At 38.5% G+C, this 16,666-nt stretch overlaps 1 protein-coding gene across 1 annotated transcript in view; it reads right to left on the bottom strand.

The window, feature by feature from the left end:
- Positions 1–16,666, bottom strand: part of NAA16 (N-alpha-acetyltransferase 16, NatA auxiliary subunit) — a 67,525-nt gene that overhangs the window by 49,138 nt on the left and 1,721 nt on the right. Inside the window, exons 2-3 of the mRNA XM_074167035.1 lie at positions 5,808–5,892; positions 3,509–3,613 (exon numbers count right to left, since the gene is read on the bottom strand). Of these exons, the coding sequence (XP_074023136.1) occupies positions 3,509–3,613; positions 5,808–5,892 (190 nt within the window). The remainder of the gene's footprint in view (positions 1–3,508; positions 3,614–5,807; positions 5,893–16,666) is intronic.

Raw genomic sequence — 16,666 nt, 5'->3', positions numbered from 1 at the left:
GTATGTCATAGTAACACATTACACTGTGTGTGTTTACATCAGTCTCCAAGAGTCGTATTAAAAGCAAGATTACTTGACACAATCTACCTTGTGCTACTCCAGGTTACTAGTAGTTCATTGAGGCAACATCTTCCACAACAGTAAATCTGAGGTTACTTTGCTTTTCCAATTACAAGTGGCTCAAAAGTTCTCTCAAGCAGCTGTCCCATGTGCCCCTGAAGCAGCAAAACACCAGAAATCCTGGGGAGCAGTATATGCATCCTTCACCCTCTTTCAATTAAGGCGGCACAAATAACTCAGTTCTAACAATAACTCTTCAGTATTTTGGTTATGATACTTAATAGAAACAGAAGCAACTGTTCCTGCCAAAGATAGAAAGTTCAGAAATCATTTATCTCAAAAAGTTGAGAAAGCACATAGAAAATTCAGTGGGTTAACCCAGTCAACTTACAGAAACAGAACTTTAAGCTCCCTCTTTTTTAGAAAGATTCATGTCCTGAAGTAAGTTCTAGATATGAAGATACAAAGCAGGTTTGTAATCATGAAAAAAAAAAAAAAAGATATGTGACTTCAGATGAAAAAAAAAGACTTCTGAGAATTAATAGTCTGAAGGAAACTTCTATATGCAAGCAAGACACCCTGTTTTGCATTTCTACAGGAACACCAAAATAATTTCAGCCAGCTGAAGCATACAAAAACTCTATATGCATCATTGAGGCTGCTAGTAGAGCTGCTATTGCTGCTGTGACAGTGTAAGACTAAACGGGAAAGGGGGACAAAATGATTTTGGATACAGTTACAGCAGTTAATACAGCCTAATGCTACAACTCCTTTCTGCAGATCCTGCCTTTCCTATTTGAGTTCAAGTGTTCAGGACATGGATCAAAGTTAAATGTAGCACCTTCACACACCTGCCTCAGAACTACTGATATTTTAGTTGCTCACCTAGAGCAAGACAATTCAGTCCAAAAGAATTTCTGTGCACTTTAACAGTGTACTTAGACTAAGATGATGCTTTGAGTAACTTCTCAGGCATCATTACCAATTGGATTCAAGAATGGTAATCTGGCTTCATCTTTCATAAATCATATTCTTCACCAAGCAATCACGTAAAGAAAAGCATAAAACCATCCAGAAATATGTGGGTACAGTACTCAAGACTAAGCCTAAGAAATTTTAACAGCTGATACAAGCCAACAAAGCACAGTGCTACCAATTTATTATAGCCAACAGCTCTGGACAGTCTTGCATGTGTTCCCATAGTGTCCTGAGTGGCACTATGCAAACAGTATGCAAACATACATGGCACTATGTAAAACAGTTATTCTTGAAATAAGTATAAATATCTGACCAGATCATTACTCAAGTTATATCCAAAAATGGGTCAGGATTCGTTTGTAGTTTGATGAGAAAATTTCTGGATTTCCAAGCAATTTTACATCAGCCATTTCCCTCCCAACCTCAACATGGGGAACTGCAGAAGAATTAAAATCTTCTACTCCTCCTTAAAGATCAAAACACTGAACTGACCAGCTGTACTTTAAACAGCTTCCACCAGGTGCTTTCCAAGAAGCACAGATGGATGACAAAATACACCTAAAGCATGTTCAAGTGTTACTAGAAGAAAATAAGAACACAGACGTCTTGCACCTCCTCAAAACCAGCTACTGGAACAAGGTGACTTTAGTGGAAACTCCCCACCTCTCCCTTTCAACCAAATGATAGGCATTAAGCTCACACAAAACAGGAAATGTAAACATTTTTATAGAACCTCCCAAATAGTGCTTAGGTAGCACTGAGGATCAATAGCCTTCAAGCTTTCATCAGAACTTCATGGCTGGTCACAAGCCTTTGCAAATTCTGTAGAGGAATCTCTATTAAACAGCTCAGCCTCAAATCTCAGTTTCTCACGGGCTAGAATACATGTTCTCCTAGTTGACTCTTCCCAGGTACTGGAGTCCCACCATCAGGTATTTGGGTAGTGGTATTATGATAGCACATCAGGTGTGCCTGAAGTATGGTAGAAGTAAAAGAGGTTTGCTATTTCTTTAGAATTTACCAAGAGATGACAACTGAGAGTACTGTGACAAACCTGATGCCTAGTCTGGAATGAATTTAGTATCAGCCAGCTCGTGCTCACTAGAGAAGTAATTCTGCATAGACAGATTACTCGAGGGGATTTTCTGAAGAGCTGTAACAATACACTTGAATGCAGATAGTTGGAACTCCTTGCTTTGTCAGAGCTAGTTCTATGGATGCAGCTTAAAAAAAAAAACCACCCACATTTGTGCCTAACAGGATTTATGAGTTCACACTGTCTTCAAATTCAGAAGACAAAGAAACTTGTTAAAGACTACAAGTCAGTAAAACAGTTATAAAATCCACTAAAACTCATAGTCAAAAAAAAATCCCTTTGACCACCCCACCCCCCAATTTAGATCTGAAAAAGCACCGATCCCTCTAGCATTTGTAGGAAATTCTTCTAGACAATTTTAGAGTCAGCATGAATTGCAGACAAGAATTAAAGATGCTGATCAATTCCACCCTGGAATTTTGTTTATGAATCAGAATCCCCCCCAAACTCTCCACTGACTCGCAGAGATTCTTTTGCTTCCTGATTTAAGGTGCAAGACTTCTTACATATACACTGAAGTTGCTTTTGTTTTCCTTAGCTATTCAGCTTTAGGATCAAGAAGGTACAAATTATCTTTGACAGTTCTGTGTTCTCTAGTAACTCTGATAACCTCCATACACTTAGAGGTTTTTCCCAAATCTCAAGCTCCCTGGACATTTAATATAGGAATGGCGTAAACAACCAGCCCTTTGTCTTAATTAGATGGTCATCAGAAAGTGTTTCTTTCAACTGTGATAAAGGAAAAGTTTTTAACAGTTAAACAAAAATCAAATATTTAATGGGAAATTTGCCCCATAACATGCAATTCAAATGCGTACAGAACAAGTGAGGCATTCTGTGCAGATCTGAAGTAGCCTCCTACCTGTGGCTTAAACAGAAGACAGTCACTCCCAAAGCTCTTGGGTAGCTGTGAAGTATTTCACAGGTATAAAGTTTTAGAAGACAAGTTTAGAACAGAGTAGTAGTCATCAAGCCAGTAAACCTAAACCATTACATAAATCGAGTGGCAAGATAGATATTTTCAGAGCACCTCTAGACTGGATTTCTTATACCTTTTTAAGAGAACAGAAAACTTCAGAAAAGGCCAGATTTTACAAGCCATACCTATTCCCTGCAGAAAGTAAACATCACAGATGATCTTTTCCTAAAAGGTATTTTTCTTAAAAATCCTACAAAATTGTAGAAAGGAAAATAAAACCTTATTTCAAGTATTTGATTACCAATTAATATTCACTGTACACACCTTATTTTAGACTGTTTTTATACAGACCACATTATGCACTTCAAAAGTATGTATCCATGTAGCAAAAAAATCATACATGCAGAAGTGAGAACTCATAGAAAGAAGATCAAGCTTTGTATTACGAAGGATACAGACATGACTCTTTACATCATTACGAAGTCCTTTACGAACAAATTCATACGCTTCTTCCTTCTTCCCTAAGCAGTTCAAGGTCAGTCCTTTCATCGCGAGTGTCTCTGTAAGACATACCATATACTTATGTTTCTGACTTCCCATATGCCAGTTTCACAGCACAGACACCCTTTGAAGTTGTTACACAGTGAAGTTCCCCATTAAAGGATAATTTTAGATCAGGATAGCGGCCCAGCACAGCTGAAGACTGTTATATAGAAGCATTTCCTTTCTTGAAATTAGTCTTAAAAAAACACCGCAGAATATCATACAGATGTGATCAACCATAGACAACACAAACTTTTTTAACTAATAAATACATTTAACCAGCTTTATGGGAGTTATAACAATAAGTTAAAGCAATTTCAGAGAGTTTCTCAATGTGTGTTAAAGTTCCAGGTAGGCAGAACAAGAAAAAAAAAAGTGTCATTAGGTTGTGTCACACCCTAAGAAACAGATCTCTGTCACAGCTCCACTATTACAGGTTGCTTACAAAGCAATAGTTAAGTCTACTTCCTGCTACAGTATTTTGGGGATAAAAGATCTTCTCAAAGCCTTAGCATCAACATTCCAAGAGGCACAAGATTGCAAATAATACATTGGTATTGCTATTTCCCCCACTCCTCCCCCATTATTTAAGTGGGAAACACCTTGCATGTAATGCATGCACTATGCGTGAAAGGTGTTGCAGATAGATTTTGCTAAATAAGAGAGCGCTTAGTTTTGGTCCCTGCCAGAAGATTATTAGTCACATTTTCATCATAGTATTCTGTTTTTCCTCCAATTGCAACCTTTTCCCCAGTATTAACGGCAATGTCCCATCATCTCAACCTGTCTAACACTGTGTTCTGTAAAAGTACATGTAAAGGGAATGATGATCCAAAATGAGCCAAGGTTTTTCTTTTGTTTTTAAGTTGTCCTACATCCACACTGTAAGAACAAAGCAAGCTAGAATAATACCTTCCCAATGATATCAGGAAGCTTGAAAAAGAATATCCCCATTGTGGGAAGGAGGGCAAGCTACTCCTCACCTTCCCACACCAGGGAGATAACTGTCCAGCCACAGCAATCCACCTGTTTGTCACCTTCTCACTAAATTTTTCAAATTCCTTGTTTCTGAAGCTAAGTGTGACAACAGCGCAGCTTCCCATCAGATCACTTCATTGGCTTAGTTCTGCTTCAGCTGTTCATTCCAGGCTTTGCTCCCAAGCTTCAAAGCCATTAGTGGCTCAGAGCCCAAGTAGTATGTGTACTGCCAAGGCAGTGAGCTGTCCTGGAAAAGTTTAAGAGGCAGCAAGAGCAGAAAAGAGATATATACCAAGATGTTGTAAAAACACAACTGCTAATAGAGAGAAATGCATTAGGTCAGAGCTGGACAAGCCACTTTAGCTTTGAAGCAACAAGAAAAATTGCACTTTTATCTCTAGGGGAAGTAATGAAGACAAGGAAGAAAAAGCAGACACTGATGGAAGCATGAAAAAGATTAGTTGAACATTTTGCCAAGATTTGACAGTGTCAAATAGAAAAATAATTTTACTGACACGGTATGTGCACATTCAGCATTAGGCTGCTTCAACAGCAGACAAAGAAGAAAGATTCACTGCATCAGAAGGAAAGATTGGCTGAACCATGCAACAGAAGCCCTGTAATACAGTAAGACTACAGTGTCTTATTGAGGATTAAGTTCTGACAGATGTAAATAGAAGCAACATTTTGCTGTTCAGTTTCCTGAAGTATTTATCAGAACAGGATCTCCAGATTCTGTCCTCAGCTTCAAGTCTTAGCACCAACAGTATTACACTTAACTTCATTCCTTATTAGTAAAAATTTCATATGCAGTACAGAAAATTTATGCACTTAAACAAAAGCAAGATTTTTAATTCACTGGCAGAATACCTTCGTGCAATAGTTTAAAAAGGCTGAGCTTGCTATTAAATAGGAACATAAGAAAAACCCACACTAGCATTCTGACCCAGAAACCTAGAAAGGCAGCTTACTCAGAAGCTCCACTGAAGTATGCTTCTACCATATGTATCTTGATCTTCATCATTCCACTACACAGAAGTGTTTCTAACTGAGCTAGGGTGGAAATTTGGTCTGAATGCACAAAGACTGAAAATCCAGAGTAAGTATTCAGTCATAAGGACAAAACAATACTCAGCAACTGGCTCCTTTCTTTCCCAGTAGTATGGAATAGATTGATTATACATTTAAATTCATGAGAGGAGAAAAAAAAAGAACTTTTGAATTTGCAGTTACCTCCATGTTCAGCGAATTTTGGGTTAGAGAGGATCATCTTGCAGAACTTGAGTCCATTTTTGTACTGCTTTTGTTCGTAACATTTCTGGAAAAAAGGTGGAATACAATCACTGAAATGCATTTAAAACCACAGTACCTTAACATACTAGTACAAATGCAGTAGTTCCTTCAGTAAGGTATGGTAATCAGATCACTAACGAGCTCTAGTTGAATATGACTATTCAAATTACATTCCCTTCTTTCAGTATTCAGAACAGCATCTGCCTTCATTTACATGCAGCCAATGCTCTACCTCATGGTCTCCTTTTTGTAAAAAGTTAGTAATTCCTTTTCAACAAAAATAGGAAAGGCAAGAAGGAGTGTCTACTTCGATTCAGAAATTCTTTTGAGAAGAACAGTCTTAAAGCATATAGATAGTCCTTTCAACATCCCATTTCGCTGGCCTAGTGACCTCCCAGAGTAAGAAATCTCAGACAGAAGACTTTCCTTGTTGCCTACGTAGACTTTTGGGAGGAAGAGAGAAACCATGAAGTACGATAGACCTATTGTAACCTCAAAAATCTATATATAGACACCCAGGGAGGTAGAATTTACCTGGGAATTAAAAAAAAAAAATAATCTAATGGCTAGCCAGAATAGTACAGCCAAGAGCTACTTTTAGATTTATTTAGGGTACCATTTACATAATCACTAGGTAAACTGGCAAACAATGCAGTTCAACTGTGGGAACACAAGGGAAAAAAAAAAAAACACACAAAACAACCACGTGAACCTGGGTCCCTTTTCTTCTTTGGAAAGAAGCAGCACAGAAAAAGGTCTATGCTCACTCTTGGGCAATTGGCTAAGGTGCCGGAACAAGGGTCCTCCTCCAGCCTGTGGGAAAGGGCTTAACCACAGTTTTTAAGTCTCTGTTGCCTGAAACTCAAGACACTTGCAGTTAACCACAAATAAGTGGAGATTAAATTATAGAATAATTTAGGTCAGCAGGAACCTTTGGACGTCACCTAAATCACCCTTCAAAACAAAGAGAGCTAACCTTAATATTAGATCAGGTTGCTCTGCCTGGCTGACTTCTGGCAAGATGGCCAGGGAGTCCCCATTGGAGGCAAATAGTTTATACTATAGCAATTAACATTTAAACAGCAGCAAAAAGAAAACCTTGAGAATTTTAAGATGAGAACTAGTTTCCACATCTTTATCTGAAATAACCCATGTTGCAGCAAAACTTGGAGTCCCCGCCAGGGGAAGGTCAAATTCTCCCATTCATCTATTTTTTTTTTTATTTCTTTCTTAACATAAGATGCTTAGTATCATTTTTCAAGAATCGTAAGAAAATTCTCTAAGAATGCTTTATAAGTTTATTCAGGTATGCCTGAAAAAAGTAACAGAATAGTTAACATTCATCCACGATTCTACAACTCTTGCAATGGTTGTCTGAAACGCCAAATATAAAACAATGCTTAACCATAGAACAGAAGCTATTTGAGTCAAGTATGCACTTAAAATAGACTAACTACTTGAGGAAATCGTATCTATTATCCTTGTTCTGACATTTTTATCCTGTAGAGTTCAGTTTCAGGCCTAGAATAAGAACACAACTTCAATAATTACACAAAAAGAAGAGATTTTTGGAGGATAAACAAGATCACATTTTTTAAAGGCCAACAGATGGATGGAAGAGAGAAGTTAATGCTCTCCACCAAGAAGCTCTAGTTCAACATTCACAGTTGTCTGGCTTGCTTGACAGACAACCAGCATACTTGTACTTGTCAATTAACAGGTTAGCTCAAACCCAGACACAAACCACACCATTCCTTGCCCAGCTGCTAGTTACTAGACAAAGAGAGGGTCTCCCTACAAAAACATAACAAAAGGAAATGCAACTTTATGCAATTCCACTGCTTATGGGACAAGCCTTGCTGGTCAGTCAAAGGTGACTCCCAGTCCCGCACCCTTCAAATACACATATATACACACACAAAAAATAATTTATTTATACCAATACATTGGCTTAAATGTATACCAACATAAGAGAACAGGACTTTACTGAGCAAAGTAAATTATTTTGACTCTTATCATCAACATTTACAGATATACTGAAAGGCTCACAGATTCAGTTACACGGACAAGCCTGGGGCTTTAAAGCACCCAAGTTTCATGAATGGACTGCTTTTAAACTTGTCTGTCCAAAAACTGTGAATGAGCACACCACGCTCCACCTGTAACTTGTTTTCAGGAGACCCGAGTTTGATGCCATGTGATACCATCTCATTTTGTAGTACAGATGGGAATTTCCTAGTTGAGAAACCTGATGTCTCTGTACATATTCTCAAGTTTTGTACCAATCAGGACAAATATAACGGATGAACGCATTTCAGCATCTGTCCCATTGCATTAAGTCTTTGTCATATTAAAAGCGCAAGCTAATATGCTGGGTTGCTTTTGAGTTTTTTTATAAAAACAGCCTTATCTGTTGTGCTTAATGTGAGGCTCCCCATCACCCTTTTATGGCAATAATTTCCTGCTAAAATTAAAGCCAAATCACAAATGTTTACACGCCTGAAACCACAAAGGGAGATTTTGGCAAGGCCAGATGTTCTGCTACCAGATGTTCCTGGAAAGACGTTACCTCCCTCTAGCAAACATTGCATCCTGGTTTATTCCCTTTTTCATCACTAATTTAAAGACTTTGCCATACAATCAGACATCACTTTAGGCACTTTCAGGTAAGTATCAAGTGCCACTACATAAAGGTCAAATAGGCACAGCATCTAGGAAGTAACTATAACTGTAAAGGTAAAAAAAAATACTTGTAACAAGGATACAACAAGAGCAAGAAGAGACTTTAATCCTATATTACAGTGTTTTGCTGCTTCTACTTAAGGAACTGACATTCACAAATTCCAATTTATTTTTTGCATCATGCTTTTTTAAGATACAAAAACCCCTTTCCACTGCTAAATATCAACATAATCAGGGATCTGTACAGCTCACTAACATAAGTTATAAACCAGAAGAACTTAATGTATCACTGCTCAATCATATATGCAATTTACACACAAATTACTTTTATCTATTCGCAACATCAGGTTAGTAAAGGGAGGCTTTTACAGACTACCCCTCCCCAGACAAAGCATTTGACACTTAAAAAAGGTCTTGTATTGAGAGAACAGCTATGTTTTTCACATACTGATGATAAGAGTTTAATACACAGATCAGCAGTTTTATGGCTGAACAACACTTCATTATGGCCCTCAGACATTAGTACTCACTTCTGATAAGCCATCTAACAAAAAAAAAAAAGTCTCAACTCACTACTCAAAGAGACCGCAGTTGTGGCAACCAATTCCTTTCCTCACTCCCTGTCCCTAGTGCCTCCTAACATACTGAAGTGACATATTATTTCATAAACCATTTTCATGTGAAGGCTGAATAAAGTATAGTACCACATTCGAAGAATGAGGACAGTTATTACATCAAATCAAATAGCAGTGTTAAGCACAGCAACCAGGTTTCCTTCGCCAACTTCAATGTTTTAATAGTTTTAAGTTGTTTAAGATGGTCTGTGACTGTAACAGATGCGCAAAGAGGTTCAATACAAATGAGACACACTGAGCAGTATCACAGTGAGCATGTGTAAAGGGGAGTAAGAAAGGTGGGGACAGACTTTTTAGCAGGGACTGTTGCAAAAGGACAAGGGGTAGATTCAGATTAGAAACAAGGAAGAAATTTTTTTATAATAAGGGTGGTGAAACACTGGAACAGGTTGCCCAGAGAGGCTAGTGGATGCCCCATCCCTGGAAACATTCAAGGTCAGGTTGGAAGGGGCTCTGAGCAACCTGATCTAGTTGAAGATGTCCCTGTCTGTTGCAGGGGGGGTTGGACTAGATGACCTTTAAAGGTCCCTTCCAACCCAACACATTCTATGATTCTATATGCAAACACTGTGCTTTGGAAGTTGGTTTTGCATCTCTTGACAAGAGCTTGTCAAACAAATCCAAACCACTGCTGGCAATTTAATGCTATTCTCAGATCCTACCTGTACAGCCCATATTCTATTAATACAGGTTTGCACATTGATAGGCTGCCTCGCCGGAAACATGCTGAACCATCAGAATCACCAGTAAGAAAAACGAGCATTTCAACTAATTTAACTATTTCTAACTAGCTGAATAAAAACTGCTTCAAGCTTTATTTAGAAGAACATCACTTGTTTAAATTTTTTAGTCTTCCCTGATACCGTACTTCCACATAATCCTGCTTGTGCACCTCTCCACACTCAGTTTCAACATTTTTCTTGAAGGTAAAGAAAAGGTTGCATCTTCTCTCTTGTTGCCAAGATTTTGGTGACAAACTCTGGGGTTTTTGCTAACACCTACAATCCATTTTAAAAAAATAATCTTATATTCTCAATGCTTACATCTTCAGTTTTTTAAACTGTGCGTCTGAGACACATTTTAAAGAACTGGGCTGGGTGAGAAAGGAACCCAAGAGCTAGATGTGGAACATCAGAGCCTAGAGAAGAGGACAAGGCTTACACATTGAGCCCTTTGGAAAGAATGCTGGAAGTCAATTATGCTGGAAATCTGTCCAAGCCACAACTGTGATCAAGTTCAGCAATAAAAAGCCTTCAAAGTTATCACTGTCAGTGACTCTGATCAGCAACTTTTCCTAGGAGCTGACAGTTATTTAGGGGCTGTTCTAATTATTAACACATATTTCTGACCAAACCCAGGGACAATCAATACAGGAACATCGGCATACTGTCAGCATTCTTCTTAATTGGTATTTAACACTTGGACCTTCTAAAAAGCTTTCCTTGTTTTATTGCACATCTATAAAACAATGTCATCTGCATCTCACAGACAATCTATGACTCTCACAGCCGTTGATGAAATTAGTTATCCAAGCACCTTCCTGATATTTTAGGCAGCACTCAGCATATCCTGTTCCGATGCTAACAAATAATAATTATCAAATTATTCACCAATTTGATAGCAATATCTGACACCATCTTATTTGAATGATATACAATTAAGTTCCAAAAGAGTTCAGCTTTCCATCCATATTGGAAATGCTCCTTGTATCATAAAATACTTGGATATGTGGCAATAGCGATACAGGAAAAGAAAGCATCATGATACTATTAAATTTCAGAGACAGACTAGGGTCCTCTACATGACGTTCCCCAACTAGCAACTCTCTCTCCACACTGATTTCAGTTCACTGATGTTTAAGAGAATGGGAAAAAACCCAACCACCTATCAGCCAGAAAGGGCTTCAGCTCATAGAGACCAAGGAAATTACCACTTTCTCATTCCCACAGCATCCTAGATTTCTAGCCCCAGGACAACCCTTCCAGTATATCAACACGTCCTTCCAACCTTTCCCTTAAGCCCTGCTGGTACTTTATATATGCATGGCCATCCCTACTCCCTGGTAAGGGTGGTAAATCTCATCAGCTGATATAAAAAGAAGATGAAGACAACCTAGCTCCAGCCTTGCTTGCTCCCACTGTCAATATGGACAGGCCACATAGTTCTTCCCCAGACCTGGGGACACGGCAATGCAGAACAGTGCTGAGTCAGACCACAGATGGTGGTGTACAACAGAATATGTGGTCAGCATTATATATAGTGGTAACATTTTGATCAAAGTACTAAAGTCACAGTAATATCTAAGCTTTTACTATCATGATTCTCTGTATGTAGCATTTTGTCCTTTACCCAGCTTTTTCCAATTAAGTTCAAATTTTCAGAATACACAAAACATAACAATTGTTACTGTACAGAATGCAGGTGGAAATCACTGCTGTTTGTACTCTATTATTGGCAGAATAAAACTGATATCGTATTTATTATCAGAAAGAACATGTGTGAGAAGAGAATGTTGTTTCAAGATTTGTTGTCAGAGACATCGTTAACAGCCCTATAAACTATGCCTTTTCAAGGGGGGAGCTCATTATTAAAAAGCTTGCCTTTAACACCTAGTCTAATTCTGTGCTATGCACACAACGTAAGACAACTTTAATCCCCAGAATATCCTTTTCTTCAAAGGGGCAGAAACAAGAGAACACACAGTAGCAAGAGCTCTTGCTTACAAGTACTTGGCATCTGTAACTTCCTCACTATTTGAGTTAGTAGGGTTCTCTGTTTATGAACATGTGTACGTCTCTGCAAAGCAGAAATCGTAACAGCAACACTAGAAATTAGACAAGTCATAGCCCTGTCACACATTTTCTACTGGTTTTTAATCTGCACTTTGTGTAGAAGTGCTGAAGAGAGCAATCTGCCCCATCTCCTGGGATGAAACTGCGATTAGCCTAGCAAGAACTCAGTCTGAGCAGGTGCTCCACAAGCTAGTGGAACTGCATCTGCGAGCAGTTAAGCAAATGAAACTATCAACATGAGCACTGTTTTGCCAGACCTGATAGACATAAACATATAAATATCAGGCTTTAAGAAGTTATGCTTTTATTTAGACATCTTAAAGCAAGTTCAAGGCAATTACTGATGCAAGCCTTTAATGTTAACTGCATATCAACACTCCCTAGAAGGTTTCACAGTGATTCAGACCAAAAAAGTTGCATGAATCGTAACAGATCAGGCCAGAGATATTAGACTTACCTGGTTCAGGCCACCAGAGGCAAGATACAAGTGGCAGATGCATAAAGAGAGGCTTATGAATAAGAGAAGCATTATTACAGTTCTCTCCAGAATGTTCTCAGCCTCCAGTTATTTGTGCTTCACCAATCCTCTGAGCCAAAGGGTATATATTCACACACACAAAAAAGTAAAGCGCTGCCCTCCACTACACACAAACCTTGAAGTGCCTAAAACTTTTCATACACTTCTTCCAACAAAGGATTCCACAGTATAACTACTTTTTTGTTAAGAACTTTGTTTGGCACCTGCTACTTTGCACCCATCATTTCTACCAAAATGCAAACTAAGCATAACAGCTTGAAAATAGGCGAGTCCCTACTTCTCCAGACTGTTTCTCATTTGAGAATCTTCTTTTAAGTTCCTTCTCCTTCAAGAAGGTCATTTCACACTTGCATCCTTCTTCTGAGGAGACCAGACAGGCAGGGATCTTGGGGGCAATCCAGCTCACAACCCATATTAGGTCCACATTAAATTAGGATTTCCAAATCTAACTCATCTACAAACAATTTTACTTCCTATGACTCAACTTACTGCAGAAACATGAAATACTTCTGCATGTTTTTAGATGGCCTTCACCTCTTGTGCCATGAGTAGTTCAGTACAACTGAACTCTTCTTGCTATTCATCACTTGCTCTGTTCAATATAACCATCGGCAATTAAGAAAAAGTTCCAGCACAAAACACAATGGGACTTAATTCTGAAAACTTATCATTTATACATACAGGAATTTTCCTTTAAAAAAAAGTCCTGAGTGAATAAACAACCAGCACCATTCCATGGAAGCCCACTTTATGAGCCTTTCACGATGACATTTACAGACTCCTTCTGAAAAATTAAACCAGGAATATTTATTTGGGATAATGTTTCCTCCAAATCAGACTCCCTGAAGTCACTAATAGATGTGAAGCATGATTTTCCCTTACCAAAGTCTTACTGACTCTTACCATTAGTCTATCATCTACCTTCCACAATTCTGTCACTTCAGTAGCCTGCAGCTGGCCAGGCATCCTCACCACCTCTTTTTGAAGGAAACAGCCTACACTCTTCCTGTGCTGCCCCTCCTTAGCAGCATAAGTAACAACCACACCACAAATAAGTCTTATTAGTTACACCAGATTTTTGATGACAGCTCCATACTCTTACCTTTAAAGGAAGGGGTCTTTAACAGAGACTTCAAACATGTACTACTCCAATAGTGGATTACAACAGCTACCTCAACTAAGTTATTCATGTCATTTGGGAGGCATTAACAAGAATAGCATCACACCTTCCCAATTATTGAGTTTAATAGTTTGGTAATTCCACCGCATCATTACTAGGAGACTGACTTATGCATGCTTATAATCCATTACTATTTCATTAAATAAAATTAATAAGACTTTTAGAGTTTTATGAATCAGAATTAATTCAGTTAACTCCTACAAACACTTGCATATTTATCTTTTATCAAAGAAGAAGTCTCTTAAGATTATTGTAGAAGTCAGGAAACAAAAAAGACACTACAGAGAAGCTGAACAACAACTCAGAGATAGGACACTTAAGATATTTCTAAGATTTCCTCACTCAAAGAAGTGGAAGATACATGCCTGAGTGAACTAAGCAGCAACAAGTCACTGCTAGAAAGGGATGTACTTGCAGACTTTTTGTGTTTAATTACTTGAAGTCAAGAGTAAATGGCTAAACTGGTCTCAGTAGAGTAAAGCCTTGTATCTGAAGAGGTACTAGGACTTAGCTTCCTCATAACAGGATGAAATATTCACAGGCTAGCCCTTCCTCAAGGGAAACACATTAGCAATTAAAGCAGCAAACCTTATTTAATGCAACAACAATATGTGGAATTCACTAAGAAATTAAAGGATTAATTATTTACAAGCATGACACTGTCCACAGTTATATTAGGCATGAAACAAACAGTAGACAATACCTTACACTGTGTGACACTGGGCAGACACCAATAGTTATTACAAGACACAAAGCATTTCTTAAAAACAAAAACAATTTAGCAAGTAACCCATGAAGTACAACAACCACCCCATGGCTTTCCTCTAAAGCACTCATAAGGACTACTACCATGCCCTGTCCAGACAGAGATGATTTGATGCTATAAAGCCAAAGTTTAAAACTAATTTTAATATGAGACACAGTTTATAGTCTGGGTTCTCAGGTGGAGAAAAAACCCCCACAAAGCTGCTTAAACTGAAATATACTCTGAAGGCAAGCTTACAACTGTTTTAAATACACAAAATATAAGATCTGCCTAAACTTACTAAAGTAAACACCAAATGCACATTACTAAACTTCAGTGTTAACAAGAAGCACTTTTAAGCTACCAGTCTACATGTTTAGTTTAAATTGCATCTGCCCCATTTGCTTAAGAAGTGACATGAGCTAAAGACTGATTTTAAGTAGCAAGAAAAACCCTAGCATTCCTATATTAATTCTTCTTTATGAATGCCCTTCTCTTTCCATAAAGGGGAAGCCAGGAAGCTTTCAAACACTTCCTCCATGCCTTCTGTGAGACTGAGCAGTGAAAAAAACAGAGCCTGAAGTTGCTCAGCCCCTCCCTTCCAAGCAACATCACACCTTCAAGCCACACCAGAGCTTCCAGGGGAAGAGCACTAGTCTAAGAAAATGCCCCTGTAGAATAGGGGAAGTAAGGCTTAAGAAGCAAAACAGACTTGGAAGTCAGGACAGTGAGAGAAATGAGCTCTAGCACGACCTATAGATTCACAGATTCATAGATTGGTCCAGGCCGGAAGGGACCTCCAAAGGTCATCTAGTCTGACCTCCCCGCAGTCAGCAGGGACACCCCCAACTAGACCAGGTTGCCCAGGGCCCGTCGAGCTTCACCTTGAATATCTCAAGGGAAGGGGCCTCAACCACCTCCCTGGGCAACCTGTTCCAGTGTTCCACCACCCTCATGGTAAAGAATTTTTTCCTAATATCCAATCTAAATCTCCCCTTCTCCAACTTAAAACCATTGCCCTATGGTTAGTACTATGCCTATACAGCAGTACTGAGAAACTAGAACTGCCACCTATGCTGCAATTGCTATTATTAATTGCTATTGCCCCAATCACATGACAGCGAGTTTTAAGTCAGCTTGTTCAAGTACTGCCAAGCGTGCAGGCACACCAATTGATGTGGCTTAAAGACTATTTACTCAGCTTCCTAAGCAAACTTCACAGTTTATGCTGATCTCCACGAGGCCACACTAGTTTGGGCACCTCTAAGCTTGGTGTGCTGTAATGTGGGCATCTTGTTCAGACTGTTGATAACCTGTCTCACATATTATATCACGCACCAAGTCGCTGACTCTTAAGTCACTCTCATGATCTCCAAATGAGTTTCCCATTTCATAACTGCTAATTCTCCACAAAGTGTTTGTAAAAATACTTAGTCTTAATATACAAGTACAGTTTCCTCACATCTGTTCCAAGTGATTAAATCACTACATGCTTGTAAGGTCTTATTATAAAGCCTCCTACATAATTTCCCCCCCCTAATTTTTAAAATGCCCATAGCATCCCTAGTAATTTCAAGTATTCTGGCAGTGCCAAAGTAGGCAAAAGCTGCTTCAATTAGAGAGGAACCTTTAGCACTACAAGCTGTATTACTACACTAAAATATTCTGAAACATGTCAGGCAACCAGAGGGTTCAATTTGTACTATTTGGACAGCAGTATTCCAGACACAGAACCATGAAAAAGTAGTAAGAAATGAAGTTTCAAGAAGTATCAATACATTGAGAAGTGACAAGCCAACGAGTAAAATAATTTATGATTAACACTTTAGGAATTGTTACTACCCACTACACAGCACAACTTAAACCTTCTGAAGGCTTTAGAAAGCAAGTAAATTTCCATATCAGCTTCACTGAAGTTTTATGCACCTCTCTTTCCCTTACATAAGCCCTTATGTTTTGTCCACTGCTTAATACAGAAAAAAAAAAAGTTGTCTAAAATAAGCTGTCCGGAAAAGCTCTTCTACATTTCAGTTAAAAAACTTCAGAAGTGACTGCTACTGTGAACTTGTTTGCTACTAGTAAGAATAATCACTTAACTGTTCTAATATTAGTCACTTATTTTTAGCAGAGAGAGAGAGGAGTGCTAGAATGACTTACTAAGATGCATACCATAAGCATGCAGTCAGCAACAAATCACCATTAAGTCTTAAAATCTGCATACTACCCA

The sequence above is a fragment of the Numenius arquata genome, chromosome 1 (assembly GCF_964106895.1).
Source record: "Numenius arquata chromosome 1, bNumArq3.hap1.1, whole genome shotgun sequence".
Classification (NCBI taxonomy): Eukaryota; Metazoa; Chordata; class Aves; order Charadriiformes; family Scolopacidae; genus Numenius; species Numenius arquata.
This window is presented reverse-complemented; position numbering and strand designations above follow the sequence as displayed.